This window comes from Oreochromis niloticus, linkage group LG11 (genome assembly GCF_001858045.2).
Source record: "Oreochromis niloticus isolate F11D_XX linkage group LG11, O_niloticus_UMD_NMBU, whole genome shotgun sequence".
NCBI lineage: Eukaryota > Metazoa > Chordata > Actinopteri > Cichliformes > Cichlidae > Oreochromis > Oreochromis niloticus.
In genome coordinates this window covers 31,919,084-31,940,955 of record NC_031976.2, presented here as the reverse complement: position 1 = coordinate 31,940,955, position 21,872 = coordinate 31,919,084, and the positions used below count along the sequence as shown (strand labels likewise).

The 21,872-nt window shown below is 38.3% G+C and overlaps 1 protein-coding gene across 2 annotated transcripts in view; it reads left to right on the top strand.

Moving 5' to 3' along the window:
- Positions 1 to 12,400: 12,400 nt before the first annotated feature.
- The window catches only part of dpy19l1l (dpy-19-like 1, like (H. sapiens)), a 32,491-nt gene continuing 23,019 nt past the window's right edge, over positions 12,401 to 21,872 (top strand). Inside the window, exons 1-8 of one of the 2 annotated variants that reach the window (XM_025911596.1) lie at positions 12,401 to 12,809; positions 13,244 to 13,268; positions 13,365 to 13,452; positions 15,676 to 15,813; positions 16,799 to 16,919; positions 19,739 to 19,832; positions 20,067 to 20,124; positions 21,713 to 21,804. In XM_025911596.1, coding sequence (XP_025767381.1) covers positions 12,587 to 12,809; positions 13,244 to 13,268; positions 13,365 to 13,452; positions 15,676 to 15,813; positions 16,799 to 16,919; positions 19,739 to 19,832; positions 20,067 to 20,124; positions 21,713 to 21,804 — 839 coding nt within the window. In that variant the 5' untranslated portion in view covers positions 12,401 to 12,586. The remainder of the gene's footprint in view (positions 12,810 to 13,243; positions 13,269 to 13,364; positions 13,453 to 15,675; positions 15,814 to 16,798; positions 16,920 to 19,738; positions 19,833 to 20,066; positions 20,125 to 21,712; positions 21,805 to 21,872) is intronic. The other variant, XM_003450295.5, reaches the window with a different exon arrangement.

The following is a 21,872-nucleotide window of genomic DNA, read 5'->3' as shown; positions in this document are numbered from 1 at the left end:
AAGAGGTCACTGATTTGGGCTAATTACATTACGTCGACCCTACTCAGGGCTCCTTAGGTCTACTTTCATATGTGTGTGCATATATTTGTGTATGTGATCTTCAACATCCATGTTTGTGAGAATTGGTTCTAGGCATCCATGTACAGACTTTATTTAAAATACAAATTTAAAGTACCTGGTTTGATACACAACTGGTCAAACTTTCAAAATATCATGTAGAGGCACTATTCATAACTCTGACCATCAAACAAGGTGCTAACACATATTTCTGAGCCAATATTAACAGTTCCAACTTATTAACAGTTCCAACTTGTGGCTAGCCTTGGTAGCTAAAGCAATTCACCCATGTGTATTCCTCATTGCTACAGATAATCCTCTGTGTGTTGGCCTGCTGACTGTGTCGCTGCTTTGCTTCATTTGTCTGCACAGCCAGCGTGCAGCAAAGCCCGTCATATGACTGCATGCTCTGCACATTGGCCTAATCATATGGAAGAGATGATCACAGAGCAGGAAATCACAGCACAGGGCCAAAGGAAACAATCTTTCTGCGCTGACTTAAGCCAATCATGTCCTCTCTCTCAACCCGCTGCTTGGCCTCTTGCTTGGCCTCTCTCTCTCTCTCAGCCTCTTTAACTTTGCTTTGTATTGATTGCCGTTTCCAGATTTGGAAATTTGATTTGTTAATCTGTAGAGATTTTAACATAATTTCTGAAATTTCTTTGCTGATTTATGTCTGCTTTGGTATGTTTGTATGAACACCACACAAGTATTGTTGTTCACATTCCTATATTCATTATATTGAATGTGTAAATAGTTGGCAGGAAAAAGTACTGTGCAAAAGTCTTAAGTCAAAAAAACTTTCGCACGGTATATTTTACTAAGAGGTGCAGCAACATGCAAAACCTGAAACATGCAAACACATATGGGACCACAGAAGATAAGACAGAAGCAGAGTTTGTACAATTCTAACCTGCTTAAAAGTCAGTATTTGGTAGATAATATTAAATCTTCATCACAACCTGAACTCAGATTTCAAGGCTTTTCTCTGGATGTGAGCTGTAGTTTTCTTCATTCTCTGTTAACTGACCCCCACACTGCTTCAGTATTGTTCTATAAAGTTCCAGGTTCTGGGGAGGCCAGTCCATGACATAGAGAGTGTTCTGGCATGCTGACAAATGAAACTGTTATCAATCCGATGCTTTTTTGAGTTGTGGAAATAAAGTATTATCACATGGTGGGTCAAAATCGGGTAGTATTTTTCTGTATTTATATTTCCTGTTTCAGTTTCGACAAAATCTCCAACACAACTGTCTGAAATGCAGACATGAATCATGAAAAGCCTCCCGTTTGTTTTACGGATAGCTGTAGATGTTACAGGCCTTCAACAGGGTCTGTTTTATACAGAAAAAGTTAAGACAGTCTGCGGGCTCTTCCTTATCATTCTTTACTGTTCATTTACACATACATTCCTCTTTCCCCCAAAAGTTTTGTTTCTATTGTAATAAAAAGCATCACATCTTATCAAGTTCTCATTTTAAACCCACTTAGCTTTTTTTTTTTTTATCAGTCTCCTTATTTACAATAAATCTGTAACTAACTGCTGTCCAGCTTCAAAAATATTTTTTGTGCAGTAGCGTCAATGATGCTATTAACCCGCTTATTATTAACGATGTAAACTCCCTGTATGTGTTAACATGTTCACCAATACATCACATATGCAAACAATAAACAAACATATTCTGCCCAGAAATCGGTATAGACTAGACTATTTGCATATAGAAACATAGTAAGAACTATGTCAAAATCATGTTACTCAACTGTAAAATTTCCAGTAACTTTAGGATAAAAGAGGTGTGCCCCAGAGCTACATTTGCCACATAATGAAGCACATGCACTAAGGCCTGCCATCTAATTGCACTACAGGTGGAATAGCAGCTCCCATTACAACTGGTGGGGAGGTTCCCTTTTTTTCTCAGTCTGTGAAAATAGACTTTCTTACAACATTAGCATTTTTCAAACTAGGACAGAAAATGGTTTAATGTCCCTATATGTGCATTACAATTAGTTAACTCAGACTATTAACCTGTTGTATATATCTCCATAACTCCAACTAATAAAATAAAATAAGGCCTTTTACATCAATAAATTCTTAAACCAGATTACAATTGTGACCATACGTTTGTAGGTGACACACACTCACCATTGCATTTCTTCATTACATATTGAGGACAATTTGGATTCATCACTTCTTAAGACTTGTTGCCACTGATTTTCAGTCCAATTATTGTAACTGATGCAGAACAATTTGGTATACCCCTGCCTTTTCAGGCGATTTCCCTTCTTAAGAATGGCTTCGTGTCAGCCGCACTTCCACAGTAGCTAAATGGAAGGGCTAGAAGCATCTCTCAGGTCTGTTGCCAGGCCTTTGCTGAATAAGTGTCTGAATATACGACTGAAAAATTGGTTCTTTTTTAAGTTGTCTCTTGTGTGTAGACACAATACTGCTTCGTCCCTAGAGTTAGGTGTCATTTTTTGATGCTTGAATAAGTCATAGGTCAGTGTTAAGTAAGAAATAAAGAAGCAAACAAGAAAACAATCCTCTGAAAATACAGACTGTGCAGAAAGGATGGAGGTCATTTCTCAGTCTGAAAAGTGAATTCAGACTTGAAGCATCTTAGACCTGTATTCTCTCTATTGGCCAGGAGGGGGCCACACTGGTGGCCTTAAAAATGTCCGGTTACATGGAAGTCAATGGGGAGAAAAAAACTGTCTGCTCCCTTGGTTTTCAACCTCAGTAAATACTAAGAGTTCTCAGCTTCATGTGTCAGGTCTTGTCCATTACATACTATTTACTTTTTAAATTATGGGTTTATAATTAGAAAGGGTTGCCTCAGAATATGACTGGCAAGTTCCTTTCTGTGAGCCAGAAGTAACATCCTATGTTTTTTGGTCAGCTGAGCCCCTTGTTTTAAAACATGGAGCTGGTAACCATGAAAACTTTCAGTTTGAGGCTTCACAACTCAACGTCATATCACCAACCATCTGTATATAAAGTATGTCCATAAGGCATGAAATGGATGCAAACGGTTCCAGTCTTTGCAGCTATCTTGCTTTGGTGACTTCAGTTTCAGTTTCAAGTCTCAACAACACTAATGGGGGAGATGTGGTATTTACCTCCAACCTGCTTAGAGTTCTTTAAATGGAGTAATTCACATTAATACTTCATAATTTTACAGCTTAACTTGATGTAAAATCCCCGTCTCCTCCTTATCTTCATTATGGAAAATGTAAATTTGCAGATATTTAATAGAAAAGACATATAATGTGAATATATAAATGTAACTAAAGCCTCCATACACTTTATTCAGTTTTTCAGTCAAGACAGCATAGAAGGAGAATAGAAGCAGCAGCTCTGATGTTAAGTCTGACATCTCACCGTCAGTTTATCTCTCCATCAGGGAGCAGCAGGTGAACTGGCTGACAGCTTTGTCCTGGGAAGCGAGGGATTCAAACGCTTGAGGTCAAGGTGCCCTGGTAATCCAGGCAGCTGTGTTACCAGGATTAAGATGAGGCCAAGGCCATCGTTGTGTCCTGCTAAAATAGGTGTTGCCATGACAACAACCTGAGGGGTAGAGAAAAAGTCCTACATCTGCACCTGCTGGGGTTAAAGGGAAAACATTAGAACATGAGAATAAAATTAAGATATTATCACATGGTTGCCATCAGCTACAGAATTAGACAGGTGCCTTGTTCATTCATATTTTACCTTTTTCCAATTTGTAGTGTGTTTCAGTCCAAAAGCCTTTCCTGTGGTTACTTGATGCTAGAAAGTGTTTTTGTAATTCAAACATTAACAGTAAATGTAAATACCCAGCACAAATAAACCTGTTCCTACAAACTTGCTTTGAGAAATTGTGAGTAATAAAGTGTCATAATACTCACTGTAATAAACCCTAAATGAATGACAAGAGGCCCATAGCCCATAAATTCACCAGGTATTTTAAAGTAACTGACTTGACTTTTAACCAAAATGCAGTATTAACAGCTAGCACGCTTACTTTGATGTTTTTGACTAGCACATTTATGAACGTCCTTCAACATCTTTGCCCTGCTGGGCTGCGTTTTAGCATTAATGAGAGGGACCAATTCAAACCTGTCAAGTGTCAACGAGCAGGGTTATTATTGTGAAGGGGTAAGTGGTAACTCAAATGATCCCGAATACAAAATGTTATACTATGATTCCAGTCTGTAATCCAACAAATTAGCTATTAAAATAAATGATAATAAAAGGTATTTTTGACTGAATACCATCAAATTTACTGCCAGTTATCCTTATTTATTTCATTAATTATGAATTTTCAATTATGAGTTTTCAAGCAGATACTCCTATTGTGAATTCTTCTCTTAGGGTTACTCCATAGTAAGTGTGAACACAAACAGTGTCTCCAAATGTTATATTATACTTCTTATATATTTAGTCCAAACCAGTCGGTGGATATTAAAGCGAGAATTTAGGAGAATATTCTCACTGTTAAGTTTTGTTTTTGTTTAATTTAAATTATATCTCTCTCTCTCACACACACACACACACACACACACACACACACACACACACACACACACAGCCTGTCTGACTGATGTGGTGTTGTGGCCCTGTGGCCCCTGGAGAGCACTAATTGAATTGGTTTCCAGAGAATACTAATGGGGCCTTAATGTCCAGATAACTGATACTCACACAGCGAGTGATCATTGACACCATGTGTTTCTGCTCTGTTATAAACATGTCACAACAGCACGGGGGGCCATTTGGCCCGTAAATGAATTCCGCCCTCCTGTTCAGTCCCTCCCCGCCTCATGCACACATGTGATTTGCTTAAATTACACTTATGAAGACAAGTATAACACCTGTTCAATCAAGCAGGTCGTCTGCCTCTCAGACAGACAGACAGACCAACACACTGCCGTTGCCAAGCCTAAAGCAATGCTGCCAGCAAGACTAGAAAATGTCCCCATTTTCAGGACCTGAAATTCAAATTAGTTTTCATAAATAGAGCAGATGTAAGTAAGTAAATCTATACAGTCAACATTGTTAACACAAAATAGTCTTGTCATTAGCCTTGCTTTAGTCTTTCCTCTACTTTTTTCTTCTCTCCTTTATTGTCATCTTATTTTCTATCACCCTCAACAATTATATGCAGTAATATAATCTGTCTTATTTGATCACTTTCGCTTTTTTTGCAAGTAAAAGAGTAAAAGAATTTTTTTTTTAAAGAAATTTGATTTGATTCATCCATTCAAGTTACTTGTGTATTTAGTACTCTAATCACACAAGTTTTCAGGCTTAAAGCGAGATAAAAACACTCTGTCCAGCTGTTGTTGTTAAAGAAGATGCTCATTTCTGACTTTTTATCAGCAGACCGTGTTTTCATTGAGTCATCTAAATGACCCACATGTCCCCTGAACAGGTTTCAACTCAAAGTACAGCACAGATCACTGTCTGTCTGAAGCTTTAAATGTAAATTAGCTGCTTCTGGTTCCACCCCTTTCCTTGCCCGTCTTGTACTTGTCATCCATATACCAGCAAAACAGCTAGGAAGAACACTGGCAACACCAGAGTCTAAGTCAAAACCATTCAGTGTCTTTTCATTCAGCAGTCATTTTTTCTAAAGCCTCAGGCAGTTTTTTAAAGTCTTTGTCAAAATAAATGGGAAAAGAGCCTCAGTTTTAATTAAATGTTTTATAAATGTTTTATATATAAAGGTTAATTCATCTCAGTGACTTACTTTGGGCAGTAAAGGGGCTCCACTGCCTCTATTTTCAGTGTGGAAAATGGATAAAATTCTTGTGGTAGGCCTTATTGTTTTTTCTTTGATTTGTATCACCAAATTAAAAAGAAAAAAAAGAAAAAAAATAGACATAATCAAAATGCTTCTTTAAGGAAACTTTAAACTTTGCAACTTCTAAAAATTGTAACATATTGTTTGTTTAAATTCAAAAGCTAGTAAGATGCTCTTTGTCAGGATTAATAAGAGCTCATGGTTACTACAGTTTTGTGAAATCGTTTTATTAGTGATGTTTCTTATTTTACATCATTTTCACACAGAATTTGGCCATGACATTGTATATGATACCACTACAATGCCAGTTAAAGGGTTACCAGGTATCAATGGACGAAATTGGTTGCAAAACAAGATGCTCCATCAAAAACCTGCTAGGTGATTGCTTTGGTAGCAGATTGCTACAGTTGCCTGTAGTTTTGTCACGCTTAGACACTTGATAACTACTAATACTATAACTTGAGAGAGAAAGTATGACACATGCTGGTGATGGAGAAGATTCGCCTTGAAAGTAAAAGTTTGTCCTTACAGTGGCATGTTTCAAAAGGCACATGGCCAAAAATAGCCAACAAGCTACTGCCATGTGGTTACGAGTCACATGTCTGCAAAACCTCATTAAAAATACAAGGACTGTTTGCACATGTTGAAATGATTTGGTTGCAAGAGAAAGAATTTTAGGATGAAACACAGTGGACAAGAAGTGGCCATAGTAGTCATGTAAATGTTTGGGGGGGGCTTGTCTTTGTTCTACACATTCTCGTATGTTTTCAGTCTTGTAAAGAAAACTGTAAATATTGGGTCACGGGTATAGTGAATGCTCAGCAATCTACAAATGAATCTAACTTTTCTTTAGCAAAATTCAACTGGAAACCCTAAATTAGCCCATAGCCTGCAAAATGTAATTAGAAATGATTACATTTAATTACTAACTGTCTTAGTAAAAAACTGTCTTTTGTGTAGGTTAGCTGTCTTTAATTAGCAGGAGGTCAAACCTCAAGCCACAACACTTACTCAGCCTAAAAGTCCTGACAGTATACCCACCCATACTCTCACCCCTTCAGTGCTTCTGCCATGCTGTATATGGTGTGAAAACAAATTCCCTCAGTGTAATCACAAGCTGAGCTAACAGTTTTCAATAGTTTCTCCTTCACTGTTGTCCGGTACAGCAAAACCTCTGTGTTTCTGACAGCCCTGGCTACCGCTCAGCATCAGTTATTGTATTTTGTCTTGGCCTGTCCACCTCTAATCAGAAGGGAGTTTAAGAAAATACGGCTATGGTAGCGAGTAGGGGCAGAGGGCTTCTGGTGGGTTGGAAATTGGGGTTGATGATGAGAGATGTGGCATGCAGGGAAGGATTTTTATCCCATGCGATGTCCACATGTGCTGGTGGTTTTCAGGCGAGGCTTTGGACAAGCAAAACAGGGAAGGCACATACGGATGGCACTCCAAAAATAACTGCAGAGGGTGGTGTAACAATAAGCACCATGTCAGATGTGTGTAGGCAGTGAGAAAGCCTGTTTGAACAAAGTTGTGACATTAAACTAGTCGGGAGAATTACAGTTTGTGAGAACCAACTGTTGTAAGGAAAGTGAACAAACAGTCCAGTATGGGAGGATTTAAAGTAGTGAAATGAGTCCATTTATTCAAGCTCACATGTAATATACCTGTAACTTGCACCCCTCTCACCTATTTCCACATCAAACACCAGCCTCAATGTATTTATACCTGAAATCTTTGCTTTGTTCATTCTCATAGTGTCATTTTATTCTACTTCTGCTCTGTTGTTCTTACGCTCCAGTTGTGTGACTCGTGTTTGATCCTGTTTTCTGCCTCCCTCTCTGCATTTCAACCAACTGGTAATCCTGCCTGCACACCTGCCAATATGCCAGCCACCCCAGCCTATCTGTAATCGTTAATTTGCACTTAAATAACCTACTAAACAGATCCTGCCTTTCTAAAATTGCTGCAGAATAATTTGAAATCCATCTCACTCCTTGCTGATGAAGGATACACAACTTGAGGACTTGCTTGGGTTTAAACTTCCTGTTTTCCCATTATTAAAAAATGTAGTATGCCTCTGAAACTCATCACATTTCAAAGAGCTGTGCCCAGACACTGGAAACAAACACACTGCCTAATATATAATCATCATGTCTTACGATTATATCTCCCTGCACCCACATACAAGCCCGCCACACCATAAGCCACCCTGAACGGGAATCGATTGTTGGTGGAGTTTGAGAGAAATGTAATGATGTCACTCCCATTTCTCCTTCTTTCTCCTTGTCAGTCCTTCCCGAAGAAAAACAGATGAGATGAAATCATCTCTGCTGATGTTATTGTCTCTGCCTTCATCAGTGAAATACATCTCAACTCAAACACATCAGCATCAAAGTGTCTGCTTTTCTTCTTGGAGTAATTACCTGCCTTACTTTTTATCTTTCTTTCTTTTCTTTCATTTTTTTTATTAATACTCTGATGAAAATGATGATTGTGATGATGATGATAACGATGTGAAGATGAAATGTGGGTTAATGGTACACATGTATTGTTGTCATTTAGTGACATCTGCTGGTTATTTCTGATGGTGCTAGCAATTTTCTGACATTACCTTTTTGTGGTCAATAATACTTTCTGTCCAGTTTACTTTATATGCTAATTCTTGTTATTTATTTATATTTTACACTTTTTTCATTACCCATGCACAGGTTTAACTCAAAACAGACATACTCAGTTGTTTGAACTAACAAATCAGCTGTTCTGGAAAGTTTTCTCTGACTCAATCATGTTCATGAGTTCAGGATTACGTTCAAAGCTCACATTCATTACCAGTATTGATTTTTTTTTCTAAGATAAAATAAATGAATGTAAATAAATCGATTGGGACCAACCCTCATATTTATACAGGTTTTGAATGTATTTTGCATATTTTTAAGGTTTTATGTACAGTTTTAGTTCATTTCCTGCAATAGCTTCAACTTCTTTTGAATGCTGTGTTTATTTGTGTATCCTGACATATTTTTTTTTCATTCAGTTTTCATTAGTCTGGAGGATTCCAGGTTTGAACCTACATTGTCCATTTATTAACTCCTTGTCCTTCAGTGCTGACAAACACAAGAAAAACATTTGAAAATGAACTGTAGGGACTCATGAATCAGAAATATCATGTGATATGGAAACTTTAAAAAATACATTTCAGCCTGGCATCACAGGCGCTGCATGGCTAAGCTAGTTATCTCTCTGTTTATCTCGGAAACCGAGCTGTAACTTTGAATCGTATACATTTTTACTTATGTAGTGTTACTGCCTTCGTGTTCCATGGTTTTTATGTTCGTTCCAGTAGATGATTAAGAGATGCTCGCAGGTGTGATGGGATTTCCTTAATAGTCATGATTTATTACAACTGTTTTATGGCTCTTTTTGTGAATTTATAGATTCAGAACATTAATAAATGAAATTAACTCTGTTTTTATAACATAATTTCCATATACGAAGCTATACTTTCATACAGAAATTCGAGATAAATTCTACAAATTCTGGTCATAAAATGATACAGTCACATCAGCGGGTTGGGTTTCTCTCATTTCCAGAAGGGTCACTGCTACCTCATATGTTGTCTCATATAGAGATCTCTACCATTCTGATCACTTAAAATCTGGGAAGTTCCACATAAAAATAATGGTGTCCTTCTTCTTTAAAATTAGTGGCAGTGTACCTCTAACTAGTACCTCTAAATCAGGGGTGGGGGAACTCCAGGCCTCAAGGGCCAGTGTCCTGCAGATTTTAGATGGGTCCTTGATCCAACACAGCTGATTTAAATGGCTAAAATACCTCCTCAAAATGTCTTGAAGTTCTCCAGAGGCCTGGTAATGAACTAATCATTTGATTCAGGTGTGTTGACCCAGGGTGCGCTCTAAAACAATAAAACAGTAAAATAGTACTTTCATTTAGTACTCATGGCATATAGTAACTTAATAAATAGATCAATATGGTAAATCTGCCTGCCGTATTAATCAAAGCAGAAGTAGAAAACAATGATGTGTCATTATTAGAAACTAACCATATAAAAATTGTAAACAATTGGAATGACAGAAAAGAAATACCTGTAAAATATAATAAAAATATAGCCCATTGGTAGGGCTCTAGCCTCTGTGCTCCAGATCTAACCTTTTGGACATAACCCAGAGAATCAGTCGATCTGATACAATCAAATAAAATATATTTGGCTAGTATTGGCTAGTATTTGGCAAGTAAGCGCACTGATTTTCATCACCATGGATTCAACTGTTTCACCAATAAATCATTAGCAATAAATCTATGGAATCACCTTTACTGAATTGTGTGTTGATGATCTATTTGCTTCTATTAAGAAATGTTATATCATATTTTTATGTATTTATAATTTAACAAGATTTGTTCTCTTTTTCATTCATTTTGTATGTGATTATATATTGTTCCAAATCTATCAGCATACTGAAAGTAGGGATTGGAATTTAAGAATTTAGCAATTCTGATTTCATTATTGATTCTCATTGGACTCTCATTGGCTCCATTTTGACAGACAACACTATATCTAAGCAACATATCAAAAAGATTACATTTGTGCAAATTAATTGCATGCTGTATGGTCAAATGTTTGTGCATGTGGGTATTTCCCTTCTCTATTGTGATCAGTGTTGGGGTCATTACTCAAAAAAGTAATTTTTACACATATTACACACAACACTTCTCTTAAAAATAATGCATTATGTTATTTAATTAATTAAGAGAAATTAAAAGAAAGTAATTCATTATACGACTCGTTACATTGCTTTCATGTTACTCTGTAAAATTACCTGTTTTATCTCATAATTGCCATTTATAGTCCTACACACCAACACAAATCGCTATGCTAATGAGGACCCATATGATCTTACTCTTAGTACAACACAAAGTCAACAGCACAAAGCAATGATGAAAACTAGCAAACTGGTGATTCTACTTAAGAAAGGTGAATAGGTAGAAACAGAGGCTGCAGCCTGACTACTCATCAGTTTATTACCTGTTGAAGTTCAGGGTCTGGCCACTGGGCTGGGATCAGCATTCATTCAGCTTTAACGTCACTCTGGGTTCTTGGCTGGCTTAGTGTTACCATGCCGACTGTGCAGGTAGCAGCATAATGCAGCTGTATCTGTCCAGGATACACTCTCCACTTTACTATCATGCTGTCATCCTTTGTGCAATAAAAATAAAAGTAATGTCCATATCCTGTGTCACTGTTTTCCTCCTCCAACATACAAACCAAAATCAGCTGTGTGTAGGAGTGCAAGAACCAATAAGTGGGATCAACTGGCACAGACCAAAAATTCCAAGGAACTGGACAAGTGGGAACCGGCTCTCTACAAGAACCGGTTCTCGATTCCCATCTCTATGTGGAAGAGTGGAACTTTAATCCCATGTAACCCAGTTGCTAGTCTGTATTGTTGTGTCATCATCAGGACTGATAAATGAAACAACAAAAGTTCACACAACTTTCCATCAACTCCTGTTTTTGATGGAATGAGTATCAGCACAACAGGTCTTGTAAATCAGCTGGTTTTCATTTCGCTTGTAACCACTATAGTGCCAGTTATCAGTCTACAAAGCCTCTCTCCTTCATTTGTTCAGAAGAAACAGAGAGTCCTATTTAACTAATACAAGAATGCTGTCATACACTCAGAATAAAACAGCTGGCGATTTCATAAAATCAATCAGAGGAGTTGAATTTATCAATCTTTTTATTTTTATGTGTGTGTGATGCTGTACCTTTGGCTGCATATCTGACAGGATTTCATTTAGATGCTGCTCTGCTCCTTTACTGCTCTGGTAGTGAATCATGTCAGCTTACAGCTCAGTATCTCACGTTAATAGAAATCTTCTTTCTGCTGCTTCAGCTTTATTTGTCTGCAGTGGAAACATCGCTGCCAAGGCAGCTAAAGTGGCACTTGTAAAGAACACATCCCTTTCTGAAAGAAACTTGGCATACTTCTAAAGAGCACTGGATCTAAACCAGAGGAAGCAATTTGGACAGTCTGAAAGTGCCTGATAAGGTGATGGAGGCAAGTTATATGCTGCTGGAGCTTTTTGGAAAGCAATATAAATACATTTTTAAAAAAGTAAAAGGTATCTTTCTTGCTCAATAAATGCAATCAAAATAAGAATTCCTTATATGTTACATATAATAAATGATACTTTGCAGAGATATAATTACATTTGTTTTCTGTTTATGCCTGTTTCATGTTTGACATCTTTGCAATCTTTTTACAGCTTGTGATTGTTTTACATTGAGATTTGGTGGTTATGTCTTTTTTGTGTCTATTTGGGGGTCATTTCAGATTTGCAGTCTTTTTAGGTTTTTTTGTTTTTTTAATTGACCTTTCAACAACAGAGGCCCCTGGATTAGCCCCTGTAGGCATCGGGCAGTTGCATATTTTAGATGTATTAATATTTATTTATTTATCTATATTTTATCTGAGACTAAAAAAAAAATAAAAATACACTCGCGGGTGGTGTTGCCATGGTTACGATCCCAAACTCATTGCAGTGGTGCCCAACAGCCACCAGGGGGCGCAGTTTCATAAGATTTCTGGCAGGAACCAGTCAAAGCATCACTCAGGTAGTAAAGGGGCAGATTCGAGGACCAGATACGAGCGTTTGTTGGGGCTGCGCAGCTCACACCCCTTGGGTTCTTCAGCGGCTGTCCGCTCTCAACTCGTCTCTTTTTGGAAATCATGGTGGCTAAAACCAAAAAGCAAACCGGGAAGAGTCCGGCGACCCAGACTGACCGCGACAGGAGCCCGCTTGTTTCGCCACCTGGCAAAAGTAACGTTAGGCGACCAGGCAGGGAGGGCAAGGCTTTCAACAGCACGCATTCAAACGGGCTTTCAGGCATCAGACACAAGCTGGGGCTAACTCCGTCTGCAGCCGCCAAGCTGGGAATCACTCTTCTCCTCGGTAAGTTCAGAACCGCTAGCCCGTTAGCTTCTTGCAGAACCACAAGCTAACCAGTGCTAACACTAGCAGCATTAGCGGCTCCGCTAAATTAAGTTATCTCCACTGCCGATCACTTGGCTAACGTTAGCTCACCCTAACGCTATCTCTCTAGCGGTAGTTACCTGCTGTTGCTGTCCGTTAAAATCAAATGAAAGTGTCCCGTATTTCTTCCGCCTATATGCCACATCAGCTCCACACGTGTTAACAGGTTTTCTGGCAAACTTCAAGCTTGGCTTTCTCCTCTAAATGCACAATAGTTATAACCCCCGTATCACTGAAACTCCTCTCCTGTAGTCTAACCAGCGGTTTGTGGCTTTGCAAATCTAGCCTCCTTTTTCAGTGATGAAGTAGCTTTTTCTTCTGCAGTAGTGAAAGTTAATTCTTTCTGTTCACAGCTGCTCTGACTGGATATCTGCACTGGTAAGCTGCGCTTTTATCGGCTTTACCAAGTTATCGTTCACTCACTACTGTTGCGTTTACTTGCTCTTCACACATATTTTTCCCCCCTGCAATTAGGTATCATCTCACACAGCTCTTTGAGAATGACAGGCACTTTTCACACCTGTCTAATCTGGAGAAGGAAATGGCTTTTCGAACAGAAATGGTAAAAAAATTTTCTTTTTTGTAATAGCGAATTGTTTCAGGCAACAGCATGGTGCACAAATCTTTGATAAATATTGTCATACAAAGTCATTTGTTCGCGAGAAAGGGCACAGTTTTTGTATGGCCATTGTTTACCATCGTCTACCTTTATTTTAGCATAAGACAGTAAAAAGTGTGCAATCCTTTGCTACAAAAAAAGATGATCAGAGTCTATATCAAATTAATATTTAGCATGGATTCCCTTTACCATCAAAATGGGCTGTTTGAGCAGATTGGAAAACTGTCTTGGGTCAATAACCCCAAATTCAGTCCCATCATGTTAATGTATTTGGCTATATTTCAGCCATGCACTACACCTGTTGCAGAGCAGTTTATTGTCCTTGTAGCTGAAGATACACGTGAATGATGTCCACACGCAAAAACAGACCTCTTCAGACCTACACTAAGAGGGCTTGGTGGTTCTGCTATGCTTAGATAGATATTGTGGTGGCTTTCTTTTCTTTGTTTTTTTTTCTTTTTTTTGAGCTGACTTGTCTGATTTGATGACATGGTCACTGAAAATCAATAAAGAGCCATTGTGAGTGATTATTTTTATATATTTAACTTTGTTTTGGTCGAGATTTCGCCATGTGCTGAGGAGGGATGGTGGATATACTGGAGAAAGGATGTTAAATATGGAGCTGCCAGGAAGGAGGAAAGGAAGGATGGCACAGAGATAATTCATGGATGTATCAAAAGAGGGGATGTAGAGGGTTGGTTGTTGGAGAGAGGAGGATGATAGGGATAGGGTGAACCCTAAAGGAAGTAGCTGAAACAGGATGATGATTTTGTGGTCTCCTCTTCCAAGAGGACAGTGCATCCATCAGGCACGAGGGCTCCATGATTTGTGTTCAGCTATGAGAGGTTGTGAATTATAGATTTGTGTTAATAACAGATACCAGCCCATCTGAACATATGTGGTGGATTTTATACCCACGTGTTAGAAAGTGCTCTCCACCATCTTCATAAAAAAACACATTCACGTTTGAGCTGTTGTGGTAGGATGTGGGCCAACAACTTTCTCAGAGACTTTATGCCTCTAATTCCTTCTAACTATGGCGTGATATATTTTGATATATTGTCATGCTGCCAAATGACATTGAGACAGATTAGATGTTGCCTTGATGGTACTGCATTAAAATAAGATTTTCAACATAAGAAGTGCATGTGACATTTGTAAGGGAATGTTTTGGGGGTTTTTTTAGTAGTTGTGCTTTAAATGTGTTGAAGTTAGTCAGACAAATCAGGCAGAGACAGCTCTTTGGCTTTCACAACATGCATTTTTTAACATTTTCATCACATTTTATAGACCACATCATTGCTGAAGTCATTAAAACTTAATGAGTAGATTGTTATTGGCAATAAATATTTGCTGCTGTCCCAGTCAGCACACAAGCACTGTCACGTTAGCCTTCTGTAAAACAAAATATGACAGCAGTTTGCATTAAAAAAAAAAAAAAAAAAAGGCCATCAAAATGAGATCAGCCTGGTTAATAAAGAAATGCGAGGCAAGCTGATCACAAAACATTCCTGCATAGTTAAGATGATGATGTTGTAATGATTTCCCAAACACAGCGCTTCTATTTGACATGCAAACTGATTTCCAAAGAAAAGTTGGTTAAAGTGAACTTTGACCCTTGAGCATACCAGCCAGAGATGGCCACCAATAACCATTGCACAGACGTCAGCTGAAGTGAAAGGGGGAGAGAATAAATATTTAGAAGAAGACTTACTGTTGACTGATGACTGTAGTTAACCTAGTTTGACTATGACTGTCCATTCAGAGAAAATCAAATCAGTAATACGAACAATGTTGGACTTTACAGTTGTTACTCATCTGTCACTTTCCACGTCGATCGCTCGATAAAGAGCTGCACACGAGCAAAATCAACATTTGTCTCTATAAGCACTGCTGCTTTTTAGATCACCATCACCTGTGTAAAAGCTGCTGATGTTTAAGCGATGCTCAAGGTGAAAACTTTGTCAGATGAAAACAGAATATTTGTCTTGCCTTCCCCCTGCTGCGTGCTACCAAATGGGCTGTGAGCCATGGCCATCTGCTGAGCCTGTGTAACTCATTCCAGTTTCTTCTGTCTGAGTTGTAGTGCTGGAGTTATATTTAGTATCCGTCTGCTGCCTTTTTCTTTCTGTAGTCTTCTGTATGTAATGTTCTCTTTGATACCAGGGTCTGTACTATTCCTACTACAAGACAATTATTGAGGCTCCTTCTTTCCTGGACGGCCTTCACATGGTCATGAACGATCGGCTGACAGAGCATCCGCTGGTTATTAACACACTGAAGAGATTCAACCTCTATCCAGAGGTAATATTGATTTCTGGCAAATTACCATGCACATATTTTATTTGCTGCTCTCAGACTAAAATCATCCATAACTTTGAAATATTTTCAGAAGAAGATCAAATCTTCATTCTTGCACAGACTTTTAGAGCGATGCATACAGTGAATCCTTTAGTCCAAACAAAACTCTTTTACAGAAGGAATAAAAGGTTTGAAGAGTGAGGTAATTTTATCGTGAAGATGTTTTTAAGCTTTGGGATAAAATAACCTTTTTACAACACTTCATTAGTATTATATTGTTTGAAGTGTTGGCAGTACAAGAATCTGGATGCATGTAATGAGCTAAATCAGGTAATGCAGGTAATTGGAGAACTTGCATAACAACAGTTTATGAATTTAGCAAATAGATGTTTTGTGATTAAACTTTTTTTAGTCTTTTAGATGATTGTTTATGTTGAGTTTTGCTCCATGCATTTTCTCCTTTCATGCATCCCCTCTACTTTTTTCTCCCTGCAGTCTGCAGTACTTTGCCATGTAGCAAATAGCAATAAGTGCAGTTAGAAGTGGTATACATGCCCGATTAATGCGCTTTCCTAACAATGAATCTTGCTGGATGGAGAAACCAGATTTCTTTAATTTTTTCTTTACATGATGGTTAAGAAATATGCTCACTGAAGATGAGTGAGTGAGTAATCAGGTTACTCTGGTGGAACAAAATAAAGGAAAGAGATGTGCTGAAAAGCCAACGTAGAGCATTGTTGCAGAACAGACTGTGACACAGCAGCGTTTTATCTCCATTATCTTTTTGTAATTTTCTGAGAAGCCAAATTGAAAGTTGAATTAAATTGTCATAGGTTGCATAGCTTAACATTGATTCTTTTGTGTGTGTGTGTTTTTTAAATTTATTTATTTATTTTAATGCAGTTAGGTGACTTGTTAAAAAAAATTATACATATACTTAAAATGTGATGTATAAACAGGATTTTTACATCCTGTCTGTCCTCCCCAGGTGGTCCTGGCCAGCTGGTACCGGATGTACACAGGTGTAATGGCTTACTTTGGGATTCCCACAAAAATGTGCTGGTCCATCAACAGAGGAGAGGGACTCACTCCTGTGGACAGCTGTGAAGGTAAACACTGTTGCCATGGCATGCAAGTCTTAACTAAAAACATGCTCAGTTGTGTGCATTTAGACACACACACACGGGTCAAATCTAATCTGTTCCCGTATTTCATCCTACTTGGTGACAATTGTAGCCCCTTTGCTTGAATAAACAGTTTAGCTGTCACTTAAGATGTAGAGAAGTGCAAATATTGCACATTTGAGAAGTTTGGTAAGTAATTCTTGACCTCATTTAACAGTCCGGCAGTTAGCTAAGAGATAATTTTTAGGCCTGTGGTTTAAAAAAAAAAAGAAAAGAAGAAGTAGTAGTTAAGCTTAAGGCATCCAGGCATCCTCTGCAAAAGTAACATTTACTGAATAACATTTATTACGAAAGAAGAGAAACATATTCATTGATATTTTTTTTTCTAGCCTTGAGGGGAAAAAATGCTTTTAACCTTTTCCACATTATTTTTTTTAATTTTTTTTTTTTTTTAGATGGCTCATGGGAACATTTCCTGGAAATTAAGTCTGCTGACAGAAAACAAGCAAAAGCTGCTGTCAGCTTTCCTTTGTGAAGCTGCAGTCTCCGTGTTTCTGTCGGTCTCATTAGTGAATGTGGCACCCCACGGTTGATGTACACAGGCTGTTTTCACAGTGTTTACATAAACCTCATGCAAGCTGCATTGCATTTCCTGTAACTGTCAGCCAGCATGTTATTTTTGTGTGGTTTAAAATTACACAGTAGCACGGAACAAGCAGTGTTGGAGCAAGATCCGTTTTCTGTTTGTCCAGTGATTTACCGTCACATCACGGAGATGATGCGATGCAGCTCTTAGCGATTGTCAACACATCTCCAATCTCTTAGTCATTGTGGCCGTGTAGGTCTGTTCTGTGTACCTTCTTATTATGCTGGAATTATTGAGAGGAGATCGTGCCAAGAATATAGCAGCGAGACGTCATTTAACTGAGCAGTGAAGTGAACAAAACCTATTTGCTGTCACAAAAGTTTCAAACTTTAATCTCACCATCAGAATTTAGAGAATGAATTGTGGAACCTGCAGTCGGATGTGCTCTAATAATGTATTATTCCAGTTTGATGGTTTTTGTTTATTTTTTATTTTTTAACCCCACATTTTTATTTATTTATTTATTTTTGATAGGGCTGATCGTGACATGTTTTTTAATGAACTTCCTGTTGTTATGCTTCAACTTTGGTGTCATTCAGATATGACACTTGCTGCTGTATTAAAAACTGTTATTTTTGTCACCCATCGGTTTGCTTAACTGCTTATCCAGTTCGGGGTCATGGGGGTGTTGGAGGCTATTCCAGCCAACACTGGGAATGAGGTGGCATAGACCCGGGACCTGTCCAGAGTTTATCTCAGGGCTAAATTAGAGACAGACAGACAACCATTCATAACCGGATTCATACCTACAGTCAAGTTAGAATCATCATTTAACTTACATTCATGATTTTGGACTGCGGGAGGAACCCATGCAGACACAGAGAGGACATATAAAAGACCTGAGTAGCATATATTTATCTCACACATACCCTTACATATGGATTTTTTTACTATCATTTTTTAAGTAGCAGAACTGAAAATTTTTGCAACACAGAGTCTGCAGGAGGTGATCAGTCTGTGGTGTCTTCATAGCAGAAGCAGAGCACAGAAATCCTACCTGTTTCATGGGTTATTTTTGCATGACCTAACTTATTCAATGTGCAGTGCCCCCGTTTGCACACAAATGCAAGCAGTACAGCTTGATGGAGATGCCTGCAAACGTGACTTTCAGATCATTAAACGTGTAGGGGTGTGTGTGGGGGTGTGTTTTCAGATTACTCCTGTAATCAGAGATTTACATTCTTTTCCTGATTGCAGTCATTTTCAATGGGTGTTAGGGTGTGAGATGGCTGCAAAGTGGTCTGACAAAATCAAAGGTGAAGTTAAAATCATGCATAAGTTTAAACATATTGGCTGTGCTAGTCAGTCAGAAAAACTTAAACTCAATAATGTTTCACACAGTGCACAAACTCACAGAAGGAGATATGTCTCCCACCAATATTTCACTGTAATCATTTGTTAAATCTTGCAACAAAGTTTCTATGTTTGCATCAGTGATGTAAACTAAAGCATAATTATCACCTGTTCGATGGAGAAGGATAGAAAGCAGGCATTCAAGCAAAAAAAGTGCATATTAATAATGGATTTGCTTTAATTGGCATAGGCTCCAGTCCCCCGGCGACACTGATAAGGATAAAGCAAAAGAGGATGGCTGGATGGATAATGTACAAAATCGTTACTGATAGAAAAAATGTTAAAGCAACAGTTTCTCACATGCTGCTCAGCCTCCATGTGGGTGGTGCTGCTGCTCAGAGAGAGAATAGCAGGATGGCAGTGCTTAGCAGTATTATTCATACATTTTTCATTTGCTCTTTTTACAACAAGGAAAATCTTGCTAAAGGAGCCTGAAGTGCTACATGACAAAATAGGTAATTAGCAACAGTAAGGTGAACTGAAGTGATAATAACTGCAGACAGAGATGATGGGTTTGTTTCACATCCTATGCGACGTGCAAATATACCAGTAGTTGAATATTCACGTACAGCTCTTGGTCATTTACATTTGTAAAAAATTATATCAGCAATTTCCAATGTCCAAACGATGTCCTCAAGTTACCACTTTCTAATAAGTCTTTGTGAAATGTAGCAAATTAGCTGGTAAATGGAAAAATAATCAATTATCATGTTATCAAAACTGAATTATATGTCAGAGAACTCTATTGGTAGCATTTAACCTGGATAAAAACTGCATTTCTGCCTGTCTCTGTTGCGCGCTCCAGGAATGGGTGACCCAGCGTATTTCTATGTGACCTGTGTGTTCCTGCTGAACGGCATGATGATGAGCATCTTCTTCATGTACGGCTCCTACCTCAGGTAACCTCTCCAGCCCAGCACTCTCTCCTGACTTGCTCATATGGGCACTAGTGAGGAGAGGATGATTTTTAAATGGTCCATCTCAGCAATAAGCTGTCAGGCGTGGACCATTTGTCTGCTGTCTCTGTTAGATTTAAAGATTTGAACTACCGGAAAGAAGATAACCTCTCTGAATCCATCTGCTGCTTTCTGCTCTTCTTTTAATCCCACCTCATTTTCATTTTTCCTCATTAGTGGCAGTCGACTGGGTGGCGTTATTACCACATTGTGTTTTTTCTTCAATCACGGTGAGGTAAGTGAAGTTCCTTTAATATCTTTATCAGGATATTCAAATGTTGGAGCTTTGGGAAGTGTAAGCTTCTGAAATCTGTAAAACTCAAAATGGAAAAAAAAACCCTCAGAAAAAGAGAAGGATGGTTAATAGGGACTCATTTCAGCCCTCAAAGGAGCTTAGAGTTGTTTTTGGCTCGCGCTCAAAGCTGAATCCCTCCGCCTATCTTCTTCTCTCAAGTTTCCTCCAGAACAAATTTCAGTCAAGCACACACTCGAACGTATTTCTGTCCTTTCCCTGAGTGCTATGGTGGCTTGTGACAGCAGCATCTGTAACTTCCACTTTTTTGGAGGAAGTAGTAAAATGGCCGTCTCGCTGGGTAGGCACTCTGAGGTCAGTGTTAACTGCGTTAAAATAGAGGTGTGGGTGTTTATTAGCCTTTACAGACAGGCTCACTAATCTGTGAATTATGCTTCTGCGGGAAATCTAAATCGTCACTTGCACTATTATCTGAAACTAATTTTAACACTACGCTGTAACCTTCTGCATGACCTGACGTTCACCTCTCGAGAAATGTAGCTACACGTCGGGTGGACGCATACCACAATGACTTGAGTGGTGTGGAAGGTTGCGGCGTAGGGATAAAAGGAGTTTCTGGTTACGAAGTAAGTTAGGACGTAGATTTCCTGCAGAAGTCTAAATCAAGCTTAACAGCTGGACCTAAGCAGACTCCTCGCTGGGCCTGTGAACAGATAAAAGCTGCAACCATGCAGTTTGTACTTCATTAGTCCACTGTTCCTGTTTTAACACTAAAATGGAGTAAGGAATCAAATTAATAAATCATTTGTTGTAATACAAGAGCTCCTTATTCTATATTCAGCATTTTACATGGTGTTATTTTTATTTTTTATTTTATTTCAGTTTTTTCTGTTTAATTGTGAGTTTTTCATTTGTACTATTTTTACTTCATTGAAGTTTTGGGGGGTTTTTTCTTTGTTTTTTTGGTATGGCATCTCATGTTATGGAGCTGCCACAATGCAATTCATGATTAATGCTGTAGCGAGTATATAGAGCCATATCAGTCAAAAGTAGACATTTAGCAAGTTAGATGCAATCCATTTGTCTAAACTTGTTTGTAGGCAATCACTTTATTTGAGGACTGAAAAGCATGTAGTACAGTCACAAAGAAACAGTCACACATCAGCCTAAAGTTGATTAACTACAGCTAAATGCAGTCACTGGCTTAAACTTTCACCTGCTTTATTTTATTCTAGTGAGGTGACCTAGAATTCATCAACAAATGTGTTCTCCTGGTACAGCATAGATTAAGAACATGCAAACCTCCTCACCCACAGTGTTTTTACATTTAAGAAATCCTGCCAATAGACTGATACCAGATGTCTTACATTAAGTGTCTGTAATCTCTACACAAGCTGTGTGTTACTATACAGTCTGTGTCAATATAGGATTAACTGAGATTTATTTATAAGCTGCAGAGGAGTAAAATGTATCTGTCTTTTTTTTCTCTCTCTCTCAAAGAAAATCAGAGCTATGTGAGTTTGAGTTTGAGCAAATTTGATTCTTTTCTTGTCCGCGTGTGTTTTATCAGAGCACTCGAGTGATGTGGACTCCGCCTCTGAGGGAGAGTTTTGCCTACCCTTTCCTGGTCCTGCAGATGCTTCTTCTCACATACATCCTACGGTAAACTCACTCAGCGTCTCCACTGCTCTGCTAAATTCGTATCGTTGTAAATTGGTAAAGTGTTTCAG